We start from the raw sequence: 27,937 nt of genomic DNA, 5'->3' as shown, positions 1-27,937 counted from the left end.
CCTGTGAGTCACTGGATAATTTTAAGACCAACCAGCTGTTTGTCGCGAGCCGCCAACATTTCGAAGCTCGGTTCTTAGCCGGACCCTCCGCTCAGCGTAGAGGCTGATGTAAACAGCTCATCACACTGTAATTACAGAACAGATCAAAGTCTGCGCCGTCGCGTGCGCGGTTTGCCGTGAGGCCTGCGGTCATGTGACCCTCAGACTGCAAACCAGCGGCAGACGGGTTGGTGGTTCAAGCTCTGACTGAACCCGTGCGTTCGAGTCCTCCGCTGCAGTTTTCTACGCGAGACGCTTTAACACAGACAGGAGAACAGACAGGAGAACAGACAGGGAACAGACAGGAGAACAGACAGGGGAACAGACAGGGGAACAGACAGGAGAACAGACAGGAGAACAGACAGGAAGTGGATAAAAAATGAATATTACAAACTCACATCTCCGGCCAGCTGTTGGAAAACTCTCCGAAACTGTTTCTCCTCATCGTTCTCATGAGTCTCAGCGAAGTTCAGAGGTCTGCGAGGAGGAGGCTGCGAGCACACACACACACACACACACACACACACACGAACAAAGAGCTACTGTTAGGTCACACACTCACACACATTCCTCAGTCTACCTGCACTGCGACGCCCAGGGTGTCTGTTTGCTTGTCTTTCACTGGGAGAAACCTGAGTGTGGATTCAAACGAGTCTGAATCCAGCTGTTTTTGCAGCGTTTCTCAGTTTTAGTTGTCAGGAACCCATCTGGGGTCGTTCGCTGTGAGGACACGACACAGGTGATGAATGTGTTGATTATTTGTTACGTTCAAACTTAATTAAACCTTCCTCCAGGTTCCCTTCAAGAGTTCACCATTCTTACACTGGCACTGGCCAGACTCCCTCAACCACAGATTTTTAAAATCCATCGTCTAAGTGCAGTTTTCATTGATCAGTTTATCAGGGTTTGCTCTCATTGATCCATCTATTTTCTGTTAAAACCAAACACTTTGGTCTGTAACTGACCAGTGCTCCAGGCTCCGTACTGGTTTTATAAAACTGGATGTGTGCTGGGAACAGGCTGAAATGGTTTCACTCAAATGACGGATTTTTTTCACTTGTTTTCTTTTTTTTTTAGCCTAAAGAAAAACAAGGGCTTACTAGGGTGTAGATTTCTTGTGCTTTACATTCAGGACTTAATAAATGAATACGTTTGGAGACTGGTTTTGACAGAACAAGTGCTGTTGGCCTGAACTGGATTTTGTTCTACAGCTGAGCCCGAGTCGCTTCATGTTTGGGTCCGAAGGGGACAGAACATCTATACGCGGCGCAGGATAGAGGGTCCGTGACACGTCACATGAAATGCACGTGTTTGAGACTTCCCGAGCGCCAGGCGGAGCGGGGAGCCGAGCACTTCCCGCCGTCGGTACTCACTGGGTCTGAAGGAATAAACTGAGCCGGGTCGATGTTGCTGTTGGGGAGGGAGAAAAAAAGGCAACGAGATGAGTCAACACCCTGGTCCAGGAAGCGCTTAGCCTAGCTTAGCACAATGACTGGGAGCGGGGGGAAACTGCTAGCCCCGCTCCGTCAGAAGCGTGCGCTCACCTCACAATATTGATGATGCCTCCGATCAAGTTCTTGGCCAGAAACATTTTGTCGTCCGTCTGCTACAGAAAGACACAGTGAAAAGATTCAGGATAAACAATAAGTCGACGCCTTCGCCTGTTCAGTGGACAAGTAATGAAAACCACGGGAAACAACTCCAGCACTATAAAAGTCAACTGTTTTCATCTGGATACCATTCATTGACACCGGAATTTTCTCTGTGAAGAGAATCTCTTTGGGTTCTGGGCAGAACAAGACGCCCGGAGCCGATTTTTCACTATTTTCTGATGTTTAACAGACCAAACACTTGATTCGCTGGGAAAATAAGTACGATACCAATCATGACAGTGATCTTTCGTTGAGTCAACTGTTTACTCTGGAAGATAAAAGTTGGCAAAACATATAATTGAAGCTAAAACTATTAGTCGAATTAAAGAAAAAGCGCCAGAAATGTTTTTGATGATCGATTATTTGTTAGGGTCGTAAATGCGATCGATTCCTAGTTCCGGTTTCTGAATCGTGAGGACTTGCTGGTTCTCAGATCTTCTTCTTGACGACAACCTGAATTTGTCCGGGTTGCGGGGATGGATCCGGACTCCCTCTGCGCATGGATCTACCCACACACACACGTACAGACACTGTCATTAGTGGACCAGCGCAACACACTGTTATCGATCCACTTCCCCAGCAGCATATAGACCAGCTCCTCAGCTCCATCTCAACCACAGCAGCATCAGCGAGGGGTGAAATCTTTCACCTGAGACTCTGAGAGGAGCCATTCTGCACAATTCATACTTTTACTTTGAAAGAGCCGACGCACATTTAGTCCGCTGCTGCTTTACTCCACCGGTGGAAGTTTTTGACGAGTTGGTTTGTTCGTTCGCAGCGTCGCGCTGGAGGATCCGGACCCTGCCTCCGGGGGGACGAAGCGGTCGGGTCGGCTCCACCTGGACCCGTCGTCAAGGGGACCCTGTTTTCTAACTGTTCGGCTGGTTCTACCGCCCAGCTCCGTTCCCTCGGAGTCCGGTGGAACTCACCGCGAGGGTCGCGTCAGTACTTTTCCGCGACTGGACGCGGGGCAGAACAAAAATGCCCAAACCCCCGCGCGAGCTTCGGGTTCCCCGCAAAAACGCGCACACGCGGCGAACAGCGGCGAACAGCAGCGAGAAGCGGCGAACAGCAGCGAACAGCGGCGAACAGCGGCGTAGACTTTAAACAGGCGTCAAAAGGCGAGTGAGGCCGGGTTTCGGTCGAACTTACCGGGACCTCTGCTGCTCCGAGGGAAAGAGAGGAGAGACTGACACGGCGAGTGGGCGAGAGAGGTAGAGGGAGACTGAGGGAGGGAGGGAGGGAGAGAGAGAGAGAGAGAGAGGGAGAGAGAGAGAGGGAGGGAGAGAGAGAGAGAGAGAGAGAGAGAGAGAGAGGGAGAGAGAGAGAGAGAGAGAGAGTTAGGGAGGGAGAGAGAGAGAGAGAGAGGTCACGCCCACCTCCAGCCCCAGAAACCAGTCGAGCAAAAAGATCCAAGTTCTTATTCAATGCATCAGCAACCCCGCCCTGCACACACACACACACACACACACACACACACACACACACACACACACATATCTACACACACACAGACATATCTACACACACACACACACACAGACATATCTCACACACACACACACACACACACAGACATATCTCCACACACACACACACACACACACACACACACACACATATCTCCACACACACACACACACACACACACACACACACACACACACACACACACACACACATCTCCACACACACACACACACACACACACACACACACACACACACATACACACACACACACCCCGCTGAGGCAGTTCATGGTGCGTTCAGAGGTCAGTGGGAAAGCACGGGTACTTTAGTCCAAGTCTGTTTTAGCCGAAAATTCCGACCTCAATCCTAAATAGACATAAATGCTCAGTACACAACAACAACAAGATAAAATCTGACCAAAAGTATTCAATGGAACGACAGCTGAAAAACAATGATCATTGTAGCTGATTTCCACCTGGAGATTACGACACACACACACATTCAAAACTAGGCCCCTGAACTCTGTTGCTGCTGTTGGCGTGTCCTGCAGGGACCGAGCAGTCTGACCTCCGTGTTCCACAACACACATCTCCACCGGCTGCCAAAGGCCTGTCCTCCGTGTGCAAACGCTAGTACAGTCGGTAGTTTTATGGGTCCGGTGTCCGGCTTTACTTTGTCTCTGCTCCTATCCCTTCTAGTTATTTTTAGTCTCCCTCCCTTTGTCCAGCGTTGAGCAGGGTTTCGACAGTGGAGAACAAATTTAGTCTGAAAAGCACAACATAGACACCTCCCTCAGCTTATTTTGATAACTTTATTAAAGCCAAAGTTAACGCACAAGATGAAACAGTTGTAAAATACAACATTAAACAGTAATTTTACCAATACATTTGTAAAAGGCTTCCATTTAAATAAAATTCATTAACGATTAAAATGAAAAGCAAAGGACAGAAAAAGTGACAAGGGGAACAAAGGTTATGCAAAAGCTAAATATGTACTGAAAAAAACACAAAAATGTAAACTGAGCCAGAAATCAATTCATCATGCTTAATCGTAAAGATTTTTTTTACAGTGTAACTTAAATCCACTACGCAACAACAAAAAACGACTTATCTTCCTTTTGAACTATTTAGCGTTTTATTTTGAAGGATTTAACCGGAAACGAATATACGTAGCATTGTTTCTGCCTTTACACTGACGACTTCTTAAAGAAAAACACAACGCGAGTCTTCACTGCCCTCCGGTGGTCAGAGGGGGGAACTGCAGCACTGCCGGGAACCAGTGGCCGGCGCCGGCCCCTCGACGTCAAGTACGGCGGGTGGTTCGGCGTCGTGGGGCCGTCGTCGGTGTGTTCATCCCCGGCGACATCGTCGACGCCGGTGACGGTAACGACCGATTCACCGAAGAAGCTGTTTTACCAGCGGTTCTCTAAACGCCGAGGGTGTTTACTGCCCCCCCGCGGTCACAGCGAGGAACTACCTCGACCAAACTGCGTCGAGTTCACGCATGCAAGCGCAGATAGAGACTTCCCGCTCAGCACTTTCAAAATAAATGTGATTGGAGGTCTTGAATGCACAGCATGAAATAAACCTGCTGAAAAACAAATGGTTTGTTTTTTGTTTTTTTTCTTTAGCGATAAAGGGGTAATTTAGCGCCGTTCGCGTTCCCGTTTCTAAAACGTTATAACAACACGCAACACACAGGTACCTTTACCTCCGGTCAATACTTTCAAAATCAAAGTCAAAAGCCGATCGAACTGAGGGATTTACTAGTAAATGAACAGAAATGAAATTGCTGACAACTGGAGACTGCGGCTCCAGATTCTTCAGCAGGAATAACACAGATATTTTTAAAATATAAAACAAGTAAGTGAACGGGTCTAACCTCCCACGGTCCCTGAAAGCATCAGGCCACTCCCGACAACGTCAGCCGGAACCAGGAAGAGAGCAGCTTGTTGTGAGTTGTCGCGGTGGTTTCGGTGCTGCCGCTGGTTGTTGTTTCTTCTTCCTCTCGGCTCTAATGGCGAGCTCCACGGGTCCGGGTCGGGCCGGTCCGGGACTCTGGTCCTCGGCGCTGCTACTGCTGATGCTGACGGGGCTGACCGGGCCGGTGGGCGCCGTGTCCGAACCGGGGAAATGGATCCTGAACGTCGACAGTGTGAGTTTCCTGCTCGTAGCCGCGACGCGACTCGACCCACTGGACGTGGTGTCGGCGGTGCCGGAAGCTTCCGGCGGATGGTTTCACCCGTTCACCTGGTCGGAGGGGGAGATGAGGAAGCCGCGGCCTCGTTCGGACGCGTTTCGATGAGGCGGAGGTCCGCTCTGCGACCCACCCGAACGGGGTCGCACCCGGCGCCGCGGCTGGAAACAGTGTGAACGACGTTAGCGCGTTAATCACAGAGGAGACAAACATACCTGTTAACGAAACCCCGCGGTGTTCGTGAATGGAGTCGGGGGGGGGCTTCATGATCGATACATATCGATATCAATAAGGTCGTAACAACTGCGTGTCGGGTACAGATTTGTTGTAGTGTTGCAGTTCCAGACGGTGGCCACTGGAGGGCAGTGAAGACGAATAATTCTAATATTCCCAATAGTAATAATCAAACTAACTTAAGATGCATCTAATGATTATTTTCGTTATCGATTAATCTGACACTTACTTTCTCACCTTATTGATTAACCGTTTATTCTGAAAAAAAAGTCATAAAAAAAAGCGAAACATGCTCATAACAGTTTCCCAGTGATGCGTTCAGGTGTCTTTTTCTATATATATCTGGCCCACAGTTCGTTTACTATCGTATATGACCCAAAAAAAAAAAAAAAAAAGGCAGCAAATCCTCACAATTGAGTTGTTGGAGCCGGCAAATGTTTGGCATTGTTGCTTCAAAAATCCAAGTATCTGCTGGTAAATGAACGATGAAGCACTTAACTCAGTGACCCCGCTGATAATAATAACAATAACAATAATAATTATGATAAAACGGGCTCCATGTCCTAAGATGTCTGGTGCGACCGACAGTCCGAAAGATATTCCGCTCATTAATAATCAAGACTAAGAACGACAGGCAATATTTCCGTTTTAGATCTGAAACGAGTGAATATTTGTTTTTCCTTTTTTTAAATGTTCAGTTTGTAATTTATCAAAGTATCAATCCGTGATTTTCTGCCGATCAACTGAAGGGTTTTCGGCTCTGACAATAATAATAATGAGGAGAATAATCCTAACCCTAGAGCTGACGCTATCACTCGATTGATCGTTCTAGTCAGTCGACAGAACACTAATCAGCAGCTCTTCTGATAATCGATTAATTATATCAGAACCCAAATGTCTGATATTCTCTGGTTCCAGCTTCTCAGTCGAGTTTGCTGCTTTTTCGCGATCATATATAATAGTGAACACTTTTGGTTTTTCTGCGCCGATGGTCGGATAAAACGAGCAATGTGACTTTGAAGATGCCACTTTGGGCTCCGTGAAATTACAATTCCCAAAATGTAATTATCTTAATTGATCAGTTATGACGGGGAGTTGCAGCCTTACACCCTTCATCCTGAAACCGAGCCGCCACATGGTTTTTTCCCCCGAAACATGGCAGCCATTTTCCAAAGGTAGACTTAAACACGGGGAGGTCAGATTGGAAACGAGGAAAGACTTTGTTCGAAGGACCAAACAAGTTCTCTTCTTTGCTTTTTTTTTTGTTTTTTTTGTTTATCTCCTGGCACCGAGCTCTCTCCGAAACACGGAGCATCGTGTTACCACTCATCTGATCATTTGTGGTCCGACAGCAGCAAATGAATCGATCAATAAAGCAGTGGGTGAAGTAAACAGCAGCACAAAACCCTGATTCTCCCTCCGTCTTTCCTGCTCAAATTCAATCTCCGGCGCCTCTTGTCTCTTCCCGGAATACGCTCCGTCCCGTTTCTTCCATACAGGCGAGAAGGCGTGGTTTTAGTAACCGTGGGACCTTCCCCGTCCCTCCGTCCCCGCTGCGGCGCTCGTTCTCCATCGCCGCGCTCGCGTGCCAACGGTAAGTCGCACGCAGGACAGAGGTTCGGTGTCCGTAGCAGACTCTGTGCGCGTAATGCGTGGCCATTGAGGAAATGACGGAATATTCATAAAGGAGCGGGGCCATCAAAATCTTGATCCTCTTAGTGGGAGTCAGTGGAGACCAGGATCCAGAGAAAAACCTCAAACCGAACAACTGAGAGGTTCATGCAGTTTTGGGCCTCAGTTGGTCCGGAACCCCAGTCGCCGGCGTTCGCGTTGAAACGGGGACATCGCTCCGGACGGATGTTTTTGATCCAGCCGATGAGGATCACGGACGTTGCTATCAGCTGGAAATCTTCCCTTTGTCCGCTCCTCATCATCACCTCGCACGTTCCCTCGCCGAGCGTTTTCCTTTCATCCGTCTTTCGGAAAAGCTTGAACGCGCCACCGAAGTCTGAGATAAAACGAGGATCTACTGGACTGGATTGTACTGGACCGTGCTGGACCAAATGGGAGGCTCTTCTCTTTTTGTTAGCATCCAGCCAGAGTTTCCGTGAGGTTCGGATCGCTCGCCCGTCTTACGTCTCTGGTGAAACGACGAGGTTTTCGGTTCCTCGCTCTCCAGTGCGGCGCTAGACAATAGTCATTTGGTTTAGAGTATAAACGGAAAAGCCCGGGAGAACGTTTCAGTTTTTCACAATGATGGTCACAGTGTGAAAAAAATCCCACACTGCCTTTTGTTTTGTTTTTAGAGGTCTGAAGAGGAAACTGTAAAAATGTCCGGAGAACAAACAACAGATCGGAAAAATAAACCTAATTCTTCTGTGTGTGTTCATTTTTTCCAGGAGACCTTGAAGAAGCAGACTCTCTTCTACTTCACTAAGACTCTGTTCAACAGCAGCTTTATCCATCTCAAACGTGAGTAGATCCTCCGGAGGACAGAGAGGACAGAGGCGGAAACAGTTTACACAGTTTACTCGGCGTCAGATAAATCTGTGCGTCCAGTTCAGAGATGGATTCTGCCTGAAAGAAACTGCCTCTAGTTGCTAATCTGGCGTGTGTGTGTGTGTGTGTGTGTGTGTGTGTGCGTGTGTGTGTGTGTGTGTCGGCAGTGTTGGGAGGGACCTGTAACTTCTCAACTCCTGTCAATTTGAGTGTCTCCTGGTATCTGAGGAGCTCCCGCTGCTACGATGAGGTCTTCAGCCTGGACGTAAGACACTGTTCTCTGCTCTGCTGTCCCCCCCCCCCCGAGCTCCCCGGGTGAGGTTTTCAGATGAGGATCTGGAAAAACCCCGTCAGATCTGGTCGGTAGAGTTGTGAAGATTTCGGGTCAGAAAATGAGCTCACGGACCCCGAAGGTCTGGGAGGGTCTGAGCTAGTGGGGTGAGAGACAGAAGATGGTCCACGAGGACGTCAAGTGAACATCAGTCCAGCTCACTTACGTGAAGCGGATTATTTTACATAAGGTTTTGCTGCCCGTGTTTCGGGACACGCGTCATTTTGAATTACCTCCCTGTGGTCGATGTTACGTCGCCGCTAATTACTCCTACTTGATTTGACACGTTGGGACCCGTCGTGTACAAATGAACAACACGTCTGTCTCTTCGTCTTTATATCGTTTGTGTGTCTCCAGGCGTCCCGAGTAGGAAATTACTTCAGGTTGACGGAGGTCAGACAACCAGGAGGAGGAAGTGGATTCTACGTTTTCCACCAGTATCCTGCCGTCCTCTGCCAAACGCAGATCAACCCCAACGCGGTCTCTCTCACACACACACACACACACACACACACACACACACAGTGGAAACGAAAAAGAAGGAAAGCAGCAGTATGTGGTGATTGTGTGTTAAACCGGGTGTTTGTTTGTTTATGTTGCAGTTCGGCCTGAACGTCTTCGGGGCGGAAACGCGACTGACAGAACCGCCGCAGCCGCCGGTGAGAGACGCTTCCCGCCCCTCTCCCTCTCTCTGCTCGTCTTTCTCAACCAGAGCCGCGTGTAAAAAGAGGAAGGACCCCAAACGGGATCCCGACTCGGTCCGGCAGCTCATGATGAACAAACCCACCCCCCCAGTATCACAGTGTGTTTGCGTTTCTTTCCTTCACTTTGCGACGCGCGTCGTGGCGGGCGACGGCGCGCTCATGTAACTGGAGTTACATCCAGGTAACTTCCGCGCCGCCGTGGCCTATAACTGAAAGCGAGACAGCCGCATTCATTCATTCATTCACGGTAATTCGGTTACACGGAGCAGCGATCACGGCGAGCGGAAGGTTTTTTTTTGGGGTTTTTTTTGAAGCCCAGACGCCTTCGTTAGATGCGTGTCCCCGTGCTGCGCCCGCGTGTTATCTCTCTGGAAGCTTCGTCCCTCGCGAGCGGTTACAGTTTTGCGGAGGTTACACCGCGGCCCCTTAACACACAACTATAAATGCAGGTTTACGGAGTCGCCGGCGAAATCCAGCGACCCGGCGTTGGGTGTTCACACTCCGGACCGCAGAGATCTGGGGAGTCCTTCCAAACTCTGCGGAGCTGCTCTGCCACGACACTTCATCGTAGCTCCGGCTCTTTATTTGACACACTGGCCGGTTTGTCACGTAGCGTCGCGTTCTGCTGCTCGGCTCAGTTTTCGCCTGATCGCCGCGAGTGTGTCTCCTTTGGTAAAACACTGAACAACGAAGAATCTGTTTCCGCGCTGTATTTTTGTTTTCCAGGGCCCATTTCAGTGTTCGACAAAAGCCCGATTATTTTCACGCGTCATCCAGCCCTCGTTTCTACTGAATCTACCCGTCTCTGTCTGTACTCACGCACGAGAGAGCTTAGGTAACAACGGGAACCAGAACCCTTTAACGGTCCTTCAACTAAACCAGCGAGACCAGACGTGTCGACACCGTGTTTTCCCGTCTTCCGTCCTAAAGCTCCTTTTTCTGTTTTTCAGACAATCACAGAGAAGACGTCAGGGCTGAGGAGGAGAGAGGTGGAGCTTCCAAAACCAAAGGTCTACACACGCGACACACACCTACAGCAAACACACAGAGCAGAGCAAACAGTAGCGTTAGTAAGAGGTTCCCTTGATCGCTGCTTTTTGCTTACCTTTCTCTCTCTCTCTCTCTCTCTCTCTCTCTCTCCCTCCCTCTCTCCCTCTCTCTCTCCCTCTCTCTCTCTCTCTCTGTCTCTCTCTCTCCCTCTGTCTCTCTCTCCCTCCCTCCCTCTCTGTTTCTCTCTCCCCCCCTCTCTCTGTCTCTCTCCCTCTCTCTCCCTCTGTCTCTCTCCCTTCCTCTCTCTCTCTCTGTCTCTCTCTCTCCCCCCCTCTCTGTCTTTCTCCCTCTCTCTCTCTCCCTCCCTCCCTCCCTCTCTCTGTCTCTCTCTCTCTCCCTCTCTCTCCCTTCCTCTCTCCCTCCCTCCCTCTCTCTCTCTCTCTCCTCCCTCTCTCTCTCCTCCCTCCTCTCTCTCTCTCTCTCTCTCTCTCTCTCCCTCCCTCTCTCCCTCCCTCCCTCCCTCTCTCTCCTTCCCTCTCTGTCTCTCTCTCTCCCTCCCTCCCTCTCTCTCCCTCTCTCTGTCTCTCTCTCCCTCCCTCCCTCTCTCTCTCTCTCTCCTCCCTCCTCTCTCCTTCCTCTCTCCCTCCCCCTCTCTCTCTCTCTCTCCCTCCCTCTCTCTCTCTCCTCTCTCCCTCCTCCTCTCTCCCTTCCTCTCTCCCCTCCCTCCTCTCTCCCTTCCTCTCTCCCTCCCTCCCTCCCTCCCCCCCTCTCTCTCTGTCTCTCTCTCTCTCTCTCTCTCTGTCTCTCTCTGTCTCTCTCTCCCTCTCTCTCCCCTCTCTCTCTCTCTCACTGTCTCTCTCTCTCTCTCTCCCTCCCTCCCTCCCTCTCTCTCCCTTCCTCTCTCTCCTCCTCTCTCTCTCCCCCCTCTCTCTCTGTCTCTCCTCCTCCTCCCTCTCTCTCTCCCCCTCCCTCTCTCTCTCTGTCTCTCTCCCTCAGGCCGCCGCACCGGAGAAGAAAAGCACTTCAGGAGAAACAGGAAAAGCTACTGTCCCTGCGAAAGAGGTGAGTCAGGGGGTCTGCTCAGCCGGATGAGCTTAACCTGCTTATTACAGCAGGCGGGAAGAGTGGCCCGAGCTTGCTAGTTTGAATCCCAGTTCCCCAGACCGGCGTTTGGCCGAAGCCACGACGCCAGGCCGGCGGTGCGATCCCCGGTGAGGTTTTGCCCTCCGCACACACACAGCTCCTCTCTCTCTCGTTGCACAGGTTGCCGCCCATTCTCACTTCGACGCGGTGGCTAAGACCTGGGAGGACGGACCCTACATGTTCATCCTGAACATCAGAGAGATCAAGGACAAGAACCGAGCCCCCGACCCCGCCAACCCCCCCGCGCCCTGGAGTCTGCAGCGTCAGTGCACATTTCCACACGCAGACACACACATTTCCACTGCTTTGAGGGTGTACCGCACCACGTGTTTAACCATTAACCGTTAGTGATGTTTGCGTGAAAATGTTCAAGTGTAACGGGAGGTCGGGTCCACGGTTTGTCACCCCTCCCTGTTTGAACAGTGAAACCGGTTTTGCTTGCTGCGATAATTCTTCCTTCCCAATGCGCTTCCAACGGTGAGAGGCCTGGGACGAAATCCTTCGTTCTGTGTCCCGTGTGACAATTCATTCAAACGCTGAGTGCTGAGGTTCGTCTCAGTCTTTCTAGTATAAAATCCCCTCTGTCCGTTTCCTCGTTGCGCTGCAGTGGAGGCGATGTGGCACAGAAAGGGGACTGTGTATGTGAAAGACTGTGGTTGTGGAGGAAACCCGCCTGATTTGACTGGACTCAGACCGACGAGTGAGGGGTGGGGATTTTGTTCCCCGTCACTTGTCACGCATTAGGGAGGGACCTCTCCTCCTACTGGCCGTTGAGCGGGAAGAATGATTACAGCAGAAGCAAAAGCTGACGCCTGACTGCTGCTTTCGAAAGTGAGACCCTAGGGATTGTGAACCCGCCCTTTCAAGGTTCGGGCCGGAGGTATTTATCGCAGCTGTCACGGATGTTGCCACTGTGACACGTTTACGCACACGCTGAACATGCTTGCTGACCGTTGCGTGTCTTCTGACATGTTTATTGAATAGCATTTGATGCAACTTTTACTACAACTCAGAGCTGAGCAGTACACGCGTGTCCCACAGTAAACGTCCTTTGAGATGAGTCAGGCGATTCAAACGTTTTGACGGACGACTGCTTTAAGAGTAGGGGCCTGACAGTTTGTTCTGCTGACCAATTTTTTTTTCACTTGGTGGTCGATCCGCGGTGAACCTGCTCACAACACTGGATTCGAGTGTTTTAAGGGAGCGGGATGTTTATATCAGTGTGACACGAGAAACTGCTGTGTCTGTGTCCGGGTCTGGACCGGTCGGTCTAACAGTGTCTGTTTGTGTTTGCAGTGCAGATCAGCATGGACGGTCCTCATGACTACATATCAGCCACTGAATGGCCTCTGATGGTGGTACGAGCACGCACGCGCACACACACACACACACACACACACACACAAGAAAACCCTGCAGAATTTAAAATCAAACTACTGCATTCAGTGATTCAAAGGTTAAGTCTGGGGTTTTTGTATATTTTTGTTATCATCAATAAATCCATATCATTACTTTCTCACCCCGCGGTTCTCATTTTGAAACCGGTTGGTACCAATGAAAACGTAAATATTTAAAAGCGGCTCACTTTTTTTTTTTTTCTTGGTCTTTTTTTTAAAGGCCCAGTAGTTTCCTTAAACAGTCGGGCGCCGTAGTTTCAGCGAAACGTTACTCGAGCAGGAGTCGACAAATAGAAAGGAAAGGTACAGAATCAGAAGTCCAGAGTCAAACACTGCGTTTGATGTCACAGGAATAAATGACTGCTGCTGATCACCCTCCAAAAGGTCCATGTCAGAGTGGGTCAGTTAAATCAATTCAAACTCTCAAACTCACGTCCAAGGCTGGTTTTTAAGAGCACTTAAGAATCTATTATATTTGACAAATTCTCTTTGGACGTGTTCCCCCAAAGTCAATACTGTGTGCGGTTCTTTCCTTCCTCCTCCCCTGCCTCCAGTTCTACATGGTGATGTGCATCGTGTACGTGCTGCTGGCGGTGCTGTGGTTGGTCCTGTCGGCCTGTTACTGGAGGGATCTGCTCAGGATCCAGTTCTGGATCGGGGGAGTCATCTTCCTGGGCATGTTGGAGAAAGCTGTTTACTATGCCGAGTTCCAGAGCATCCGATATGACGGCTTGTCAGGTAGGCGAAAACGCACAGAGGAGATTTCTGTTGGTTTTTGACGCTGAGGGAGCGAATGGACGCGACGTTCTGGGATAATGAGTTGTAATGTGTCTCCCTGGAGTCCACGGGGCGGTGGTGTTCGCCGAGGTGCTCTCTGCGGTGAAGAGGACTCTGGCCAGGGTGCTGGTGATCATTGCCAGTCTGGGATACGGCATCGTCAAGTAAGTTTCCTCCTGCTCAAAGCTGTCTGGGATTTGTAGTTATGGCATCCTGAGGTTTCCTTGTATTTTAATGAGGGGAGGGAGGAATACGCGTAACTTATAACTGATGATCATTTTCATCACTTTGATCCATGAAATGTCAAAAACGATGACAAATCCCCGTCACGTGTCTCCTGAGCTCAGATCGCTCGTTTCTTCTGACCAAAGTCAAAAAACTGCAGAGTGTTCCATTTTTAAAGTGAGAGACGCGAGTTAGTTATCACATTTTTCGTTGCAAATTTCTGCTGTAACAGTCGTAACGAGACTCCGTCTCTCTCACGCACCGTGTGTCTCTGTGCGTCCCCCCCAGGCCCAGACTCGGCGCCCTGCTTCACAGAGTGGTCGGAGTCGGTCTGCTCTACCTGATCTTCTCCATCGTCGAGGGAATCCTACGAGTCAACGCTGTAAGTCCCGGCGCGAGCGTGTGCGCGTGCGTGCGAGCGAGCGAGCGATCGAGCGATTCTAACCTGTCTTTCTCTACAGGATCGAGGCGACATCACCAGCAGTAAATTTTTGTGTGACATAGTGCTGGCCTTCACTGATGCCTGTATTGTCTGGTGGATATCCTTTAAGCTGTACACACACATCAGCGTGCCCGCACGCGCAAACTGACACACACACACACACACACACACACAGACATAGACAAGGATAAAGCAATCGGGTCAAAGCAGAGAGATCATGAACCAAAACTTATACGACGGGTAAACATGCAAACAAACTAATGGGGCCCCTTTTATCTCCCAGTGTTCACACTCATGGGGTGTGTAGAACAACGAGTTATAATAGATGGATAAAAGCCAAATAAAACCCCCATCCACACAAACCTCCCACAATAATTAAAGCTATAATATGTATATGTATACATCTGTGTGTGTGTATGTATGTATGTATACATACACACGTATACAACCCCCCCCAAAACACACACACAGAGTTAGTGCCACGAAACAAAGGAAAACAGTGTTCATCACATGCACGGTTACACTCCGCCTCCTAAACTAAACTATTGAGTGATTTTTAAAGTTTTTTTTGCTTTTTACAGAACCTGAGGCTTTGAAAAAAAAAACCGAATCATACCTGAGACCTCTCATCATTTCACTAGATAGTTTCTTACTTGTGTAAAAAGGAATCTGGACTGAGGGTGTAAGTGAACAAGTCGCCCTTACATCAGTGGCATCTCCCTTCTAAACCTGGGCAATAAGATTGCGATGCATGAAAGCACTTTTGTTTTTTCAGAGAGTGTATGACTGAGAGATCCTGTAAAACCGGGTCCAGGTTTAATAGATGGCTCGATGCCTTTTCACCTTCGAATCCCCGAAACCACAATAACGTCTGTGCTGTCGTCAGCCGGGGGACAATCCACAGGCCTCTGCTAACGTTACATGAAATGAACTTTACTTTAATTCATCCCTATTAAAACCTCATGTTTGGAGGGGCGTGTTATCAAAGGACCAGCCAGGGACCGCCGGAGACAAGTGTCTTCCTGTGGTGTGCCGCTCACCTCTGGCTAGCTGAGCTGGGTGCTCTGCTTAAGTTTTCTGGCACAGAATACGATTTGTTCAGTTTCATGTGTTTCAGATTCTTATTTAATGATGTATTTCTGCCGACTGCAATCGCAACTGTTGGTTTATAATCATGATCGAGCTGAAAATGCGGAAATTTCAAGGCCGGCCTGTGGAGGTCCGATTTTTTTTTTTTTTGAAGAGTTTCAGACTAGTAGCTTGAGACTGAAAAACTTTTCTTTCTCGTTTTATTTCACCTGCTGGAGGACGCGACTAACAACTGGGATCAGCCCAAGTTTGTGTGTCTTCACTGTCAGAGGAGGTGTTCAGTTCAACTCTGCCGCCGCAGTAATGGATACTTTTACCTCTCTCTGAGCCATTTGTTATTATAGATATACCAATATCTCTGATAAGATGTTCTAAACTCAAAGTTCACTCACAAGCTTTCAACCGTATTGCTCGGTGAAGAAGGACACGGAAATATTTATCCCTGATATGTAACAAGATTAAGAACTAATCTCTGTAATAGAAGCAAAAATAGTTTTTGACAACTGCCGGCCACTGTTGAGTGATTCAGGCAGCTGTTCATGTTGTGCCTGCTGCCACAAGAGGGAGATAAAAGCCAAAGACCTGCTTTGTCCTCTGTCTGTCTTTCTGTCTGGATTAAGGCTCCTTTCTGCATGTTGGCCTCTGCAGATTTGACACCAGGAATTTCTTGGTGTTTCTGTTCTGTTCTGTTTGTTTTTGCTTGTTGGGTGGGTTTAATGGGGTGTTTTTTGTTTTTTTTTTTTTTTTGTTGTTTTTTTTGTGTGATTGCTGACTCCTCTAAAACTATCTTTAGAAATTGGTAAACCCCACCCACCTGCTGCCCCAGGTCAGGCAACACAAACTTAGAATTACCAGTAGCCTAGCTGCTGTCTTACCTGTGTGGTACGCTGTGTCTCTGTGCCTCTCTCTTTACCTATACACCCTTCATCCTCTCTTTCGTACAACCCGTCACTCTTTTTTTTCTCTATCCTGCCCTCTTACTCTCTCTGCTTCTGTTTATCCCCACTTCCCATCCAATCCCGTCCCTTTCCTCCTCTGTCTTAACTTTTCTTTCTCTCTAGGCTGAAGATGATGTAGTTCTCCTGGCCGCTATTCCTCTGGCTGTGCTCGACTCTACCCTCTGCTGGTGGATATCCGCTACTGCACCTTCGCCCCCCTTTTTAGTTTTACTGAGAGTTTGTTTATATGGCATTCACTTTTTGTTTTTTGTTTTTTTTTGTTTGTTTTTTTTGTCTGGACCGCAACAGAAGGACCAGCCCTATAAACGCGAACGTCAGTGAGTGAGTGAGTTTCCACATTGGCTGTTTCTCTCTCAAAATGAATTGGCGCAAACAGTTTCTATTATCACATCAGGGGGCGTTTACAGGCAGTGTTGCCGACTTAGAGCCTTTGTCGATAGATTTACCGACTTTTCAGGCCCTTTTAGCGACTTTTCTTCACATAAGCTCCCAGCGACAAATCTAGCGACTTCTTGGAAAAACCTTGGCTACTTTCCGAAAAAAAAAAGAGGGTTGCCCGTGTTGCCCCGTGAGCATTAACTCGGGCTTTCCATCCGCAGGCACAAGTCTCAGTGTGTCTCATTTGACTGACCACACAGCAGCTGACATAGACACGAATGAGCTTCTAACTTTCACGCTGACTGATCATGTTACAAGTAAATACAGTCGTTGTATCTAACGTATGTGTCTGGTGATTTTGTCAGACGACGTCGTGGTTGTAAAATCAGGACTTTAGCAGCAGAGCAGCAGCTTGGAAATGGTTTGGAAGCGTCTGCTGGTTAACGTGTGTTAATGGGCCGCGTTTCAGTCACTAATTCGCACTTGTTCCGTCGTCACGATAACAGAAACAGAACAACACGTAAATGAGAACAGCTTTACTGGGAATTCAGCTGGATTAAGTTACTGTCTATGTGAGCACAGAGAGTAGGAGAGAAACAAACAGATGACGGGCTGTCCAGCCACATACTAGGTTTCGACCGTGTATTGTTTGCTATTTCTCTGCTTTGTTTGTCTACGTGTTTTTTCCATGTTTAGTAGAAACCATTTGCACTGAATGTTAATGTCTTTTAATTAACGATTAAATGAAGTTTGACTCAGTGATACATACATTCAGTTTTAATGTATGTTTTGCTGTATTTTTAAGGTGTTTATATCAATTCCTGACAATATTAGAAATGATATATTTCTGCAGCTGAAACAATAAGTAAAATTAAGACATGCAGCTTGTAAAACTTTGAAAAGATTCACAGACTACGGGTGCGTAACACCTCAAATGTTTGCCGCAGTTGCTCCTTTTCCCCTTGAACTGTGTTGCAGACCAAACAACCAGACCCAGGACCGTTTGAAACGGTGGGTCTCGAACCCACTTTGTCTGTGGTGCAAACGCAAACTGGGCAAACCACTTCACTTACAGCGATCTAAAACCCTGATGAGTATTTGCAGTTGGTGTATTTACTTTACTCGTGGTTGATGTGCCTTGACTGTGTCGTCACATCTTTGTGAGCCTGGCTCAGACCATGAAGCTGCTGAGGTTGAGGAGGAACGTGGTGAAGCTCTCTCTCTACAGACACTTCACCAACACGCTCATCTTCGCCGTCATAGGTATGAAAAAAACCCTGTGTTTGTGTTTAATATTTGCTGGAACTCATGTCAGATCTTTAAAGCTTGTATGTGTTTGTCTTTATTTTTTCAGCATCGGTCATCTTCATCATTTGGACAACCAAGACCTTCAAGATGTCCAAATGTCTTTCTGTAAGTGCTCGAGATTCTGGGTTTAATCAGCAGGGTTTAGCATGTGTTTTATTGCTTAATTTCTTTTTCATTTAATTCGAAAGATGAACACTCAGTGGCTATGTTGAAAAGTTACTGGAACTGTAAAATCCCGACCTCACCAACAGTTCAACCCTTCAAAAAATTATTTAAAAAACGTACGTTTTGGAAGAAACGTAATTGCTGCCTGAATCATGTCCAGTGGCAAATTCATTTCCAGTCCAGAACGTTGAGATGTGCTTTGAGTTTCCTAAAGATATAAACCATAAAAACATTAATCAGGCTTTGGCTGCTACAAGTGGATATCGTAGAAAACCCAGTGAAATATGTTGCCAGGGAGAACGTTTTGCAGTTATGTGCCAATTTGCTTATAGATTCATTACAAATGTAAAAAGTGTGAATAAAAAATGTGCCAGCGGCACATTTTCTGCTGAACATTAGTACTAAATAAACTTTATATTCTGGGTGTCAGGGTCGATACAGTCGTATCTGGAGTAAATGGTGATTTCATTCATACGTTTTTTTGTAATGAAAGTCAAGTGTTAATTTTATGAACTTCCCATTATACTTGTAGGCTGCAAAAAAGGCTTCCGTCACCTTTGTTAGAATATTTCAGCATAAATACGCAATTCAATTGTGCGACTCCCCTCTACTCTTACATTTTTTAACTGAATGTGTTCTTTGACATTTTTTTTTTTCTTCTTCTCTAAATTCTGTCGGGGAGATATTCAGGCCACAAGAGGAAGAAATGTATTTAATTTCCAGTCTCTTCTCCTCCTGTAAACATTTTGAATGGTTTTCAGGTGTCTTGATTAAACATGTCCCCCTATCGCTCTCTATCTCTGTGTGTGTCGGTAGGACTGGAGGGAGCTGTGGATAGATGACGCTTTCTGGCGCTTCTTGTTTTCCCTCATCCTATTGGTCATCATGTTCCTATGGCGACCATCGGCCAATAACCAGAGGTGAGGGGGGGTGTATCAGGGCTGTTGCTGTTACTTTGACAGTTTTTGTGTTTTGAACCGTGAAGTAAATTCAGTTTCTCTGTCTCTGCAACAGGTATGCCTTCAGTCCTCTGGTGGATGAAGAGAGTGAGGAAGAGGAGAAGGAGCCCATGATGAATGAGGCGTTCGGTTAGAAACTTACACACCTCCTTCACCCCCCCCTTCCTGTCTCCTCTCTTTCTGTTTTCCTCCCTTACTTGCTTCCTCCTTCCTTCCCTTCCTGTGTTATTTCTGTCTCGCTTCTCCACCTCCTTCGTTGCCCTTCTCTTTAGTTCGTTGTATCGGTTGGTTAGTTAGGTCGCTAGTTGGTTAGTAATCGCTCAGAACCACCGCGAATGTGCCAAATGGTTGATCTTCAACAGCTGCCTCACAGCCCATTGTTAAATTATCGATGAAAAATTAACTCCATTAGTTCAAATTGCCGCGTACTGTGAGTCTGATTGTTACCTGCAGCTTATTCACTTATTTCTGTGTGTTTGTATTTTATTCGGAAGTTATCCTCATGATAAATGAAGACTAAAAGAGATTAAATGATGTTTAGTGTCCGCACAAGATAGAACTCAAAGAACATAATGTTTACGAGCCACGTATCGTATGAAGTGGGACCGTCTTCAGTATATGATCAGATTTCAGTGGAATGTGCTTCATGAGGAGTTGTAAACGTGATTTTTTTTTTTCCTTTTTTACTGCTTCATGTCTCCAGAGGGGATGAAGATGAGGGGCATGAAAAATGAGACCAACGGTACGGTCAAACCCAACAAAGTGGTGAGTGATGACAAAATGCTTTTTCAGTTCAGAGGAACAAACCTAGGGCCAAGACTGTTTGTAGTTCTACTGCTACAGATATTAAGCAGTATTTATTCAGCTGTTATCATTCGTCTCATTGTAGCGAGAAACTCAATCATCAGCTTTGTCTTTAAAAGTGAAATATCTCGAATTGATCGCACCCACTCTGTCAAAAGTCTCGCTTTTTTTCATGAATTCCTGAAGAGAAAATACACGAAAACGGTTAAACGCCATTTTGTTGTTTGTCCAGGATGAGGATCTGAAATGGGTAGAAGAGAACATCCCGTCGTCCATGGCAGATGTGTAAGTCATCGTCGGCATGAAACCAGTCCAAGGGGCCTTCCTCCACACCGAGAGCGATAGCCGTAACGATAACGCCGTGAGCATCCGCGACGGTGGACGATAACGTTCTGTAAACTGTGGCGCCAAGCTGCTGTTTGTTGAAAAAAAGAAAACACCACCACCCACCACGGATTCTGAGTGTGAGCCCGACTGCATCCAAGGCGTCCTCCTCCTTGTCAGCGTCTTTGTAAATACTTTGCTTTATCAAACTGGCGTCGGGTTTTTTTATTTTTTAACCTCAGTGATGAGTCTCTCCACGACGTCTGCCGTGTTGAACGTGACACCCTGTATTTCCAATGTATTTTGACTGGCTGTCGGCGTTTCTGTCGCTCGTCAAAACGCTCCGAAGGTGGTCCCAACGATGTCGTTCGCCGCTGTCGCGGTCGTTACAGTTGTGGTGCGGACTCCGCCATCCGCTTGAGCTAGAGCGATTTTCAAAATAAATATTTATAGTTATCGTTCTTGGTCTGGACGGCCTATAATACCACTGATTGCAGAAATTGTTAATACGGTACATTACCTCAGATGTGATGCTGAAAGTCTTCTCTCCACAGCGCCCTGCCCCCCCTGCTGGACTCGGATGAGGTACGTTGCTCACTTCTTTTGTAAACTATGATGTAACTGCACACAGACAATGAGATAAGATTGAACTTCACAGTTGTTGAGAATTGAGGCCATTTCAGGGCCGAATAAGAGTAAAGTCGGTTGGTTTTTAAAAGTGTCCGTTGTGTGCTTTTACTGGTCGGTGAGCGGGACTTGAACATGATAGCAGCGGAAGACGGTCCACGTAGATTCAGAGTTAGCCCACTGAATAAACTGTTAGATCAGGTTGAAGTTGCATACAGTATAGACAAATAAAAGCAAACTTGAATGTGCAGAGAATCACACTTGACGAAAGAAAGAGACAGTGTTTTGTTTTGTTTTGTTTTTTTTCCCCAGTTGTTAAGTTGTTGTCAGGTTGAGACACCAGTGCATCTAAACTTAGAGAAAACTACTTCAAAACTACAACCCCAAGTACAAGATGTAAATATATTCATAAACATGTAAAGGCTAAGGAAGAGACAATAACAACACATAAAAGCTGGTTCATTTTGTAAATACTTGGCACCTAAAAGGGTAAAAACACAGATGAGGCCTTTTTGCCAAGAAAGAAATGTTTAGTCGTTTTGTTTTACTGAGACCAAGTTTTAGAAAATCTCCTCAAACAAGATCTGTGTGTGTCTGCAGGGGACACGCACACACTCCAACGCGCACATGCTTGTTTTTCATATTTGTGAGCAGCAGGGGGTGGCAGACAATCAGCAGAGGGCATCGGTGGCCACAGTTACGTCACACGGCTGTTTATCCCCTTCTCTGTTGTCATGGAAAGCAGAACAATAAGACGGTGCGAAGCTTGAGTGTGCGTTCGTGTGTTTGGTGTGCCGGTGCTGCCGCAGCCATTAATGGTCGTTTTAAAGACAAAGACACACAAAACACAAGAAGACACTCATTATTTATCTGACGTTAAGCACGAATCCTCTGGAAAAACTAGTCAGTAACTGTCTCATCAGACCTGACGCGTTTAATGTCTGTTCGCGATTTTGTTGATCTCCTCTATTGTCTGTTTGCTCGCAGCGTTTTCGTACCACTTCTGAAATTATTTACTCTTTCATCTCCGAGCGGAACCTTGTCAAGTGATCCAACAATCAACAAAGTGCCTCTTATGTAAAATCAAGTTCTTATGTAAGCTGCTGTATGCACTCTGAGAGATATTAAAATCCATAGCACACGGCAGGCTCTCACACACCAGAACGCCCCTTATACTCTTTGTGTTGTAACGAAGGAGAGGAGGAGGGAAGGCAAAGAGGGCAAACGAAGGGGAGAAGGAAGGAAGGAAGGAAGGGAGGTTTTGAACGGCTCAGAATAAAATGTTGCTTATTTCAGATGCTTGATTTAATAATGATAGTAATTTAAGGGTATAACCGACTTTTTTTTCCCCCATCACACCAGTGATTTTATGTTTTAAAGTGAAGGTTGTCGGACGTTGGAGAAAACATGAACAATTCAGTGCATCTCCCTCGCTAGGGGATGAAACTAAGGGGAAATAATTGCCTTAACTCGCTACTTTCCATGTCATTGTGGCGGATTACATAATGCACTCTAGTTATTTAAGAGGTATATTGAGGAGAAATCCGGACCCAGCCTGCCCGTTATCCCCATAATGACAAATTATGTCATTTATCCTGATTAAGGAGGGAATTAAAGGGACATTGCTTTGCCCTGCCACCATCCCAATGCTCACTGGAAGAGAAAGCAATATTTTCCGTTTTTTTCTTACTATAAAAAAAAAAAAACAATGAAAAAAACGTCGTCTCAGTCCATCTCAACACTCTCCGACCTCCCTCATCTGTCTGTGAAGCTCGGCTCCAAGCCCACTGGTTTCTACTGAAGACATAAATCTTTAAAAACACCTCAAAAATTCATAGTTTCGTGTAAAAAAAAAGGGGGGGGGGGTCATTAATTTCTTTAAACAGCTGGTCACTGTGATTTCTAGCAAATGTTATTCAAACAGGAGGGAAGAGCACATTTGGTGGGGACTATTTTCAGCGCCGCATAGACTGGGACTAGGACCAGATAACAGGACTGTACCCATAATTCACTAACTCTGAAAATGGACTTTGTGTTAGGTTACTCTGTTCAAGGGTAAGCCGGAGCTTTTCCTCCCCATCATCCCCCATCTTGTGCGTTTTTTAACTAGTACACAGACTGATTGAATTGAACAACCACAAATAACAGCGATTAAAAACCGGCTTGTTTTTAACGAAGGAAAAAAAAAGGCTTGGCTGTCTTTTGTCGCCATCCATCACCTGACGCATTTCCCCGTCAGTCTGCTTAATTCGGTAAATTAGTATTGAAACCAAGAACAACAGCTAGCTTCGCTCCAGACAGGACTTCTGTTTAAAACTGGACAAATTGGCTACGACATGTGGACTGTGATCTTATCGCAGTCACTCGTCTGTTTGCAGTTTTCATCCATCATGTCTGTAACAAAAGGAATCACCTTAACAATGTCGGCCTCCTCGCTAAATGGGGGACAGAGGACGGGGAAGAATGGAGGACGGGGTTGTTCGCAAAGTCTGAAATACCGAGACGTCGCATCCATGAAATAGTCTGCCACTGAATGAAGATCGAGGGAGAGCAGAGGGAAAGCAGTACACGGTCCTGCTGAACGCCAATGTCCCCTTATTTTGAGCATAGACCGGAAAACACAACACACAAAGACTGACGTGAAAAACTGATATCCACCATTAACAGCTTCTTGTGTAAAACATGATCCACTTTGTGTTTCTAGAGTGATGTGGAGGGTTTTCCCCGTCACGTCATTACAGTCGGGGTTTTACTGGAGCAACAGCTAGTGGCCACAAGTGGCACTGCAGCTCAATCCCCTTAGGTTGCATACTGAACCACATGAGCCATGCGTGAAAAAGAACACAAGCGGTCCCCCTCATTCAGTTGAATGAGGCCACGCCGTTGAGTTGGAGTTGCGACAGGACGCAGTGCGTCGTCACTCGACACAAGTGCTGCATTGGCCAATCGCACAAATTCAAACACCATATTTCTACTTTTTACCTTGCAATTGTCTTAACTTTTCAAAGTTGTAAAATCCTTCCTCAGTATAAAAACCTCTGTGCAGCGTTTTAGCGCCGGATAGGCCTGCAAACCCATGGATGTGTTACTCAAACTGGACCAACGGGGCCAGAGGTAGCGTGCCTCTACCAACTCTTAGCCGGGTCACCGGTCCGATGTATTAACACTAAACATCGAGGGTTGGCTGAACAAACAGTATGGTTTGGTGTCCAGTAAGCTCCTCTCGTTTGATGACACATCACATTGTACTGAGCATGGATACGACTGTGAACAGGTTCACAACGATCCCTTTGGAGTGGATTAAGCGTAAGGGCGTTCAGGGCGTCTGCGATGGCCCCGGTTTCTCCCAGAAAACAGCCACAGAAGTGCTCACAGACTGAGGCCACGCATTCTTTCGTGTGCTTTCAGTCTGGAACTGTTTTTTCTGGCTTTTACTAAACCCATTAGGTTACAGGAAGGGATATCTTAGTCCCGTAGCTTACAATGATATTATAGACAATGGTGTGCTTTTCACTTTGTGTCGGCAGTTTGTGTTGTGCTCTTAGCCTGTTCCAACGCATCAGTGTCCCCGTGCACAAGGCGAGGTCCGCAAAGAAGTGGTTTTTTACCCGCTCTGGCTTGGAAGAAGGGTGGAGGCTGTTATGGTTGCAAATTGACACCCGTGGTTTTTGCATCACATGTGCAGACAAAGCACCGAACACAAAAAATCCGCCAGGTGGATCAGTGATTAAAGGATCGGTACAGACATGAATGAACCAAGTCTGTAGTATTAGATTAGGCGGAAAGTTCACAATCAACGCTTCTCGACTGCCGTTACCAAACAATTCATAATGACGGCGTGTTTTTCTGTTGCAGGAGACCATGACGACGAAGTTTGAGATGTCCAAGATGGAGTAAAGGGGGAGCGGAAGGACAGATGAGTGGAGGGAAGATGCAGCAGGAGGAGTGTTGGATAAACACCAGTGGGGTAAACGGACTGACAGATAATACGGATTAATATCGGTGTATGTGGTGGAGTAAAAGAGAAGGATGGCTGATTAAGTGCACATGTGAAGAGGGATTGACGAACTGATGGATGAAAGAGGGAACACAGAGGAGAGCGAGTATTTGCTTTACGAGGACGGCGGTGTCGGTATGTGATTTAATCCCTGAATTTATGAGCTTTGTAAGCCTTGATTGTACATACGCTGGGAGTAAAATCAATCACAGTGACACACAGACCCTTTTTATTTTTATTTTTAGTGCCCGTTTGTATTTATATCTCTATATACAATATATTTTGAAAAATTTGATGTTAATGAGGTTTTTTGCCTCCTCACCGTTCACATGCAGAAATGTGATTTTCAAATCTTGTGTCGTCAGACATTTTGTGTGTTCACTGTTGCCCCCCGTCACTGCTGTTTTGCTGCTTTATTTTTATTTTTTTTCTTACATTGACAGTTTCATACATGTTGAGAGAGTTTCATTTGGATCCCTTCAACCTGTAAAAACCAAAGTTGTTATTCAGAAAGAAAAAACATGGATGTGAATGACTACTATGAAATGTTTTCTAGCGCTTGCTTTTTTGGAATATTGTGAGGTTTGTCATTGACGGTAGTTTTGGTTTTGGATCCATGTTGTTCCAGCTTTGGTTCCGGTGCATTTTGAGCCATTAAATTGTTTGCATTCAGTAAATTATTGATAAATTTACTGATGTTTTTTTTTATGTTTTGGCTGAGTGGGGGTTATTTTACTTCATTCTTTGTGTCTGTGTGAAGGAATTTTGAAGTTTTTGCAACAGAAGAAGATCACCATAAAAGACACATTTACTCCATCAGACTAATTGCAGTCAGTGAAAATTTAGAATATCTTTGATTGACTTTAACGAAATACTAGTTTTATTGTTAGAATTTCCTAACTGCCAACAAAGTGCATTTCATTATATGTCCCTTTGCATGACGATGTGCGTTCAGGTGACTTGTGTGGTCCCCTCAGTTTTTTAGTGAACTGTCTGCAGAACCTCGTCGACGCGTACCACGCGCTTAAGGGTTCTGATTCACTGAGCCGACGGTCCGCCACTGGACGCCGTCAGGCCGCTGTCGAGCGCCTCGCTGATTGAAGAGACGGCTGTGGCAGTTTGCAAGAGAACACTGTGATTGGCTGCTCAGACAGGTGAATAAGGGAGTTCACCAGTTTAGCGCAGCTTCTCTTTATTTCTCACCGTTGCCTTTTGTCTTGTTTTCTTTCTTCTGAGCTATGCTACAGTAGCTGAATGGCTCCAGGGATGGCAGTGTCAGTTCGACTGTCCAGTCTGAACTATTTTAGCAACTGGATGCAATGCCATTAAATTTTGTACCGTATAGACGTTCATACTCCCCCACGGGATCAGTCCTGATGACTCTGGCCATCGCCCGCCTTTTACCCCAGCGCCAGCAGCGGGTTGACGCTTTTGGCTTTTATGGAAATACGTCAACAAGTATTGTATGGATTTCCGTGAAATTTGGTGGAGATATCCGCGGTGCCCTGTGGATGAATCCTAGTGTCTGTGACGATCCCCTGGCTTTTCGTCTGGCGCCACCGTAAGGTTGACATTTGTGGCTTTGAGTGAAGTGTGTCGACGGCTATTGGATGGATTGCCATGGAATTTGGAACGTTTGTTCACGCGACCCTCAAAATTACTTTAACTTTTCATCATTGGGTCAGAATTTTAATTCGTCCGATGCTTTGGTTTATGACCAAATACCCGCAAAACTAATGACACTCGCCTCAGCCTCAGCTGCACTTTGGGTTCAGTGCTAATAAGCAAACGTTAACAGGCTAAACCAGAATGCGTTAGCGTTTAGTTCAGAGTACGTCCTCACAGAGCTGCTAGCATGGCTTTAGACTCCTAGGGTTGTTGGGTTTAGAAGACAGACTTCACACTAGTTCATGTATTTCCTCTCACACAGGAGCCTGTTGGCAATCAGCTGTAGTACAAGTACGAATAAAACCTAAGACATGAGGCAAAGCGTTTGATTGGCCAGGAGTTTGGCGGTTCAGGTCCTAAAGAGGAAACGTATATGGTTGAAGTCCAGCTGGAGACCTTTACCTGGGGAGTTTGATTCTCTTTCTCTGTCCGTCGCTGTGCTTCCTGTCTCCATTTAACAGTAAACTAATAAAATTAGGATTTATAAAAAGTGCCAGACAAACTCACAGAGCATGTCCATCTGAGTCTGATGTCCCCCCCATACACTTTACTTCGTTGTCTTGCTTATTTGCTTTGATCATGCTTAACCATGGCCACCTACAGTGTCCGCTCCCACACACACACACACGTGTTACTCTTTTCCCAGCCTCATGCGTGTAGTGTTTTCAATGATCGCAGCCATTATCTCTCTGAGTGGCCCGTGGAGCCGGCAGCCAGCTCCGCGTGTACATGTGAACACAAGGACTATCCTGTGTGTGTGTGTGTGTGTGTGTGTGTGTGTGTGTGTGTGTGTTCCAGCCTGTTAAGTGTTGACAGTGACTTGTCTGAATGGACTAAACGCTCCATACATCATCCCATTCAGCCGCGGGGAAAGGTCCACTCTCCCTCTCCGCTGTCTGCCCCCGTCAGCCTGCAGCAGCTCGCAGTCCGCTCGCTGTTACCGGCCACATCGGGTGAAACGTTTGGGCTTTTCGGCTCTTTTCTGTTTCGGAAAAGTTTCAGGCTGAAATTACGGATGTCACGATAAAGTTTTTTGCCCCCCCCACACACAGACACACACCCGATCCTAATCTGATTCTGTATTTTTCTTTGCTAACACAACCCAGCTGCACTCATAAAGCAGACCTGCAGCAGAACTGGCAAAGCAGATTCAGTTTAGATGAGACATGTTTGACCGCTGGTATTGTTGCACTATAAATTTAATGTGTGTTCAAAACTGATCTCTGCCGCAGTGTGAGAAGTGTCCAGTTACAGTCTGAGAGGAGGAGGCAGGAGTCACTCCAGCTAACTAGTTCTTTACGAGCCTTTGTAATTACCTTTGCTGTTAATCGATTTGAATGACTAGGTGTGGATTTTGTACCAGTGATGGAGGTTTCACCCTGGAGAGAAGCTCTTCAGCCTGATGTGTCCACAGTAAAATGTGTTCCAGTTTTGTCAGCCTCTTCATTTCACATCACAAAGCCGCATCCGTCTGTTGTTGTCCAAAAAGACCTTGATTATGTAAAGTACTGTGCTGTTTGGTTTGTTATTAAATCAAAAGTTAATAATAAAAACTTGG

General features: G+C 46.7%; 2 protein-coding genes across 6 annotated transcripts in view; one reads left to right on the top strand and one right to left on the bottom strand.

The window, feature by feature from the left end:
* capns1b (calpain, small subunit 1 b) overlaps positions 1-5,162 on the bottom strand; it is a 13,538-nt gene extending 8,376 nt beyond the window's left edge. Inside the window, exons 1-5 of one of the 4 annotated variants that reach the window (XM_040129871.1) lie at positions 5,045-5,144; positions 3,663-3,928; positions 1,584-1,645; positions 1,413-1,449; positions 438-530 (exon numbers count right to left, since the gene is read on the bottom strand). In XM_040129871.1, the coding sequence (XP_039985805.1) occupies positions 438-530; positions 1,413-1,449; positions 1,584-1,645; positions 3,663-3,752 (282 nt within the window). In that variant the 5' untranslated portion in view covers positions 3,753-3,928; positions 5,045-5,144. Of the gene's footprint in view, positions 1-437; positions 531-1,412; positions 1,450-1,583; positions 1,646-2,403; positions 2,720-2,843; positions 2,939-3,662; positions 3,929-5,044 lie in introns of those variants that run through there. The other 3 variants (XM_040129873.1, XM_040129872.1, XM_040129874.1) reach the window with 3 other exon arrangements.
* Positions 5,159-27,937, top strand: zgc:162698 (uncharacterized protein LOC560165 homolog). Of its 2 annotated transcripts, none has more exons than XM_040129870.1 (21): positions 5,159-5,317; positions 7,993-8,065; positions 8,260-8,357; positions 8,781-8,903; positions 9,026-9,082; positions 10,078-10,137; positions 11,114-11,179; positions 11,381-11,522; positions 12,557-12,618; positions 13,212-13,395; positions 13,499-13,598; positions 13,948-14,041; positions 16,252-16,320; positions 17,682-17,790; positions 17,882-17,940; positions 18,817-18,920; positions 19,015-19,088; positions 19,663-19,724; positions 19,996-20,048; positions 20,642-20,672; positions 24,570-27,937. In XM_040129870.1, exons 1-21 carry the CDS (start codon positions 5,180-5,182, stop codon positions 24,609-24,611), a joined length of 1,800 nt encoding a protein of 599 aa, XP_039985804.1. In that variant the 5' UTR covers positions 5,159-5,179; the 3' UTR covers positions 24,612-27,937. The 2 variants fall into 2 exon arrangements, with proteins under 2 accessions (XP_039985804.1, XP_039985803.1); XM_040129869.1 differs by lacking the exon at positions 16,252-16,320 and adding an exon at positions 14,121-14,198.

The sequence above is a fragment of the Xiphias gladius genome, chromosome 7 (assembly GCF_016859285.1).
Source record: "Xiphias gladius isolate SHS-SW01 ecotype Sanya breed wild chromosome 7, ASM1685928v1, whole genome shotgun sequence".
In the NCBI taxonomy this organism is placed as follows: Eukaryota; Metazoa; Chordata; class Actinopteri; order Istiophoriformes; family Xiphiidae; genus Xiphias; species Xiphias gladius.
This window is presented reverse-complemented; position numbering and strand designations above follow the sequence as displayed.

What these genes read in the sequence shown, in the direction of transcription:
- zgc:162698 (XM_040129869.1), top strand. Translation starts at nt 5,180, where the DNA reads ATGGCGAGCTCCACGGGTCCGGGTCGGGCCGGTCCGGGACTCTGGTCC. An exon ending in CGCAGATCAACCCCAACGCG is followed by an intron (nt 8,904 to 9,025) that starts GTCTCTCTCACA and finishes TTTATGTTGCAG; the next exon opens with TTCGGCCTGAACGTCTTCGG. An exon ending in CGGTCAAACCCAACAAAGTG is followed by an intron (nt 19,725 to 19,995) that starts GTGAGTGATGAC and finishes TTGTTTGTCCAG; the next exon opens with GATGAGGATCTGAAATGGGT.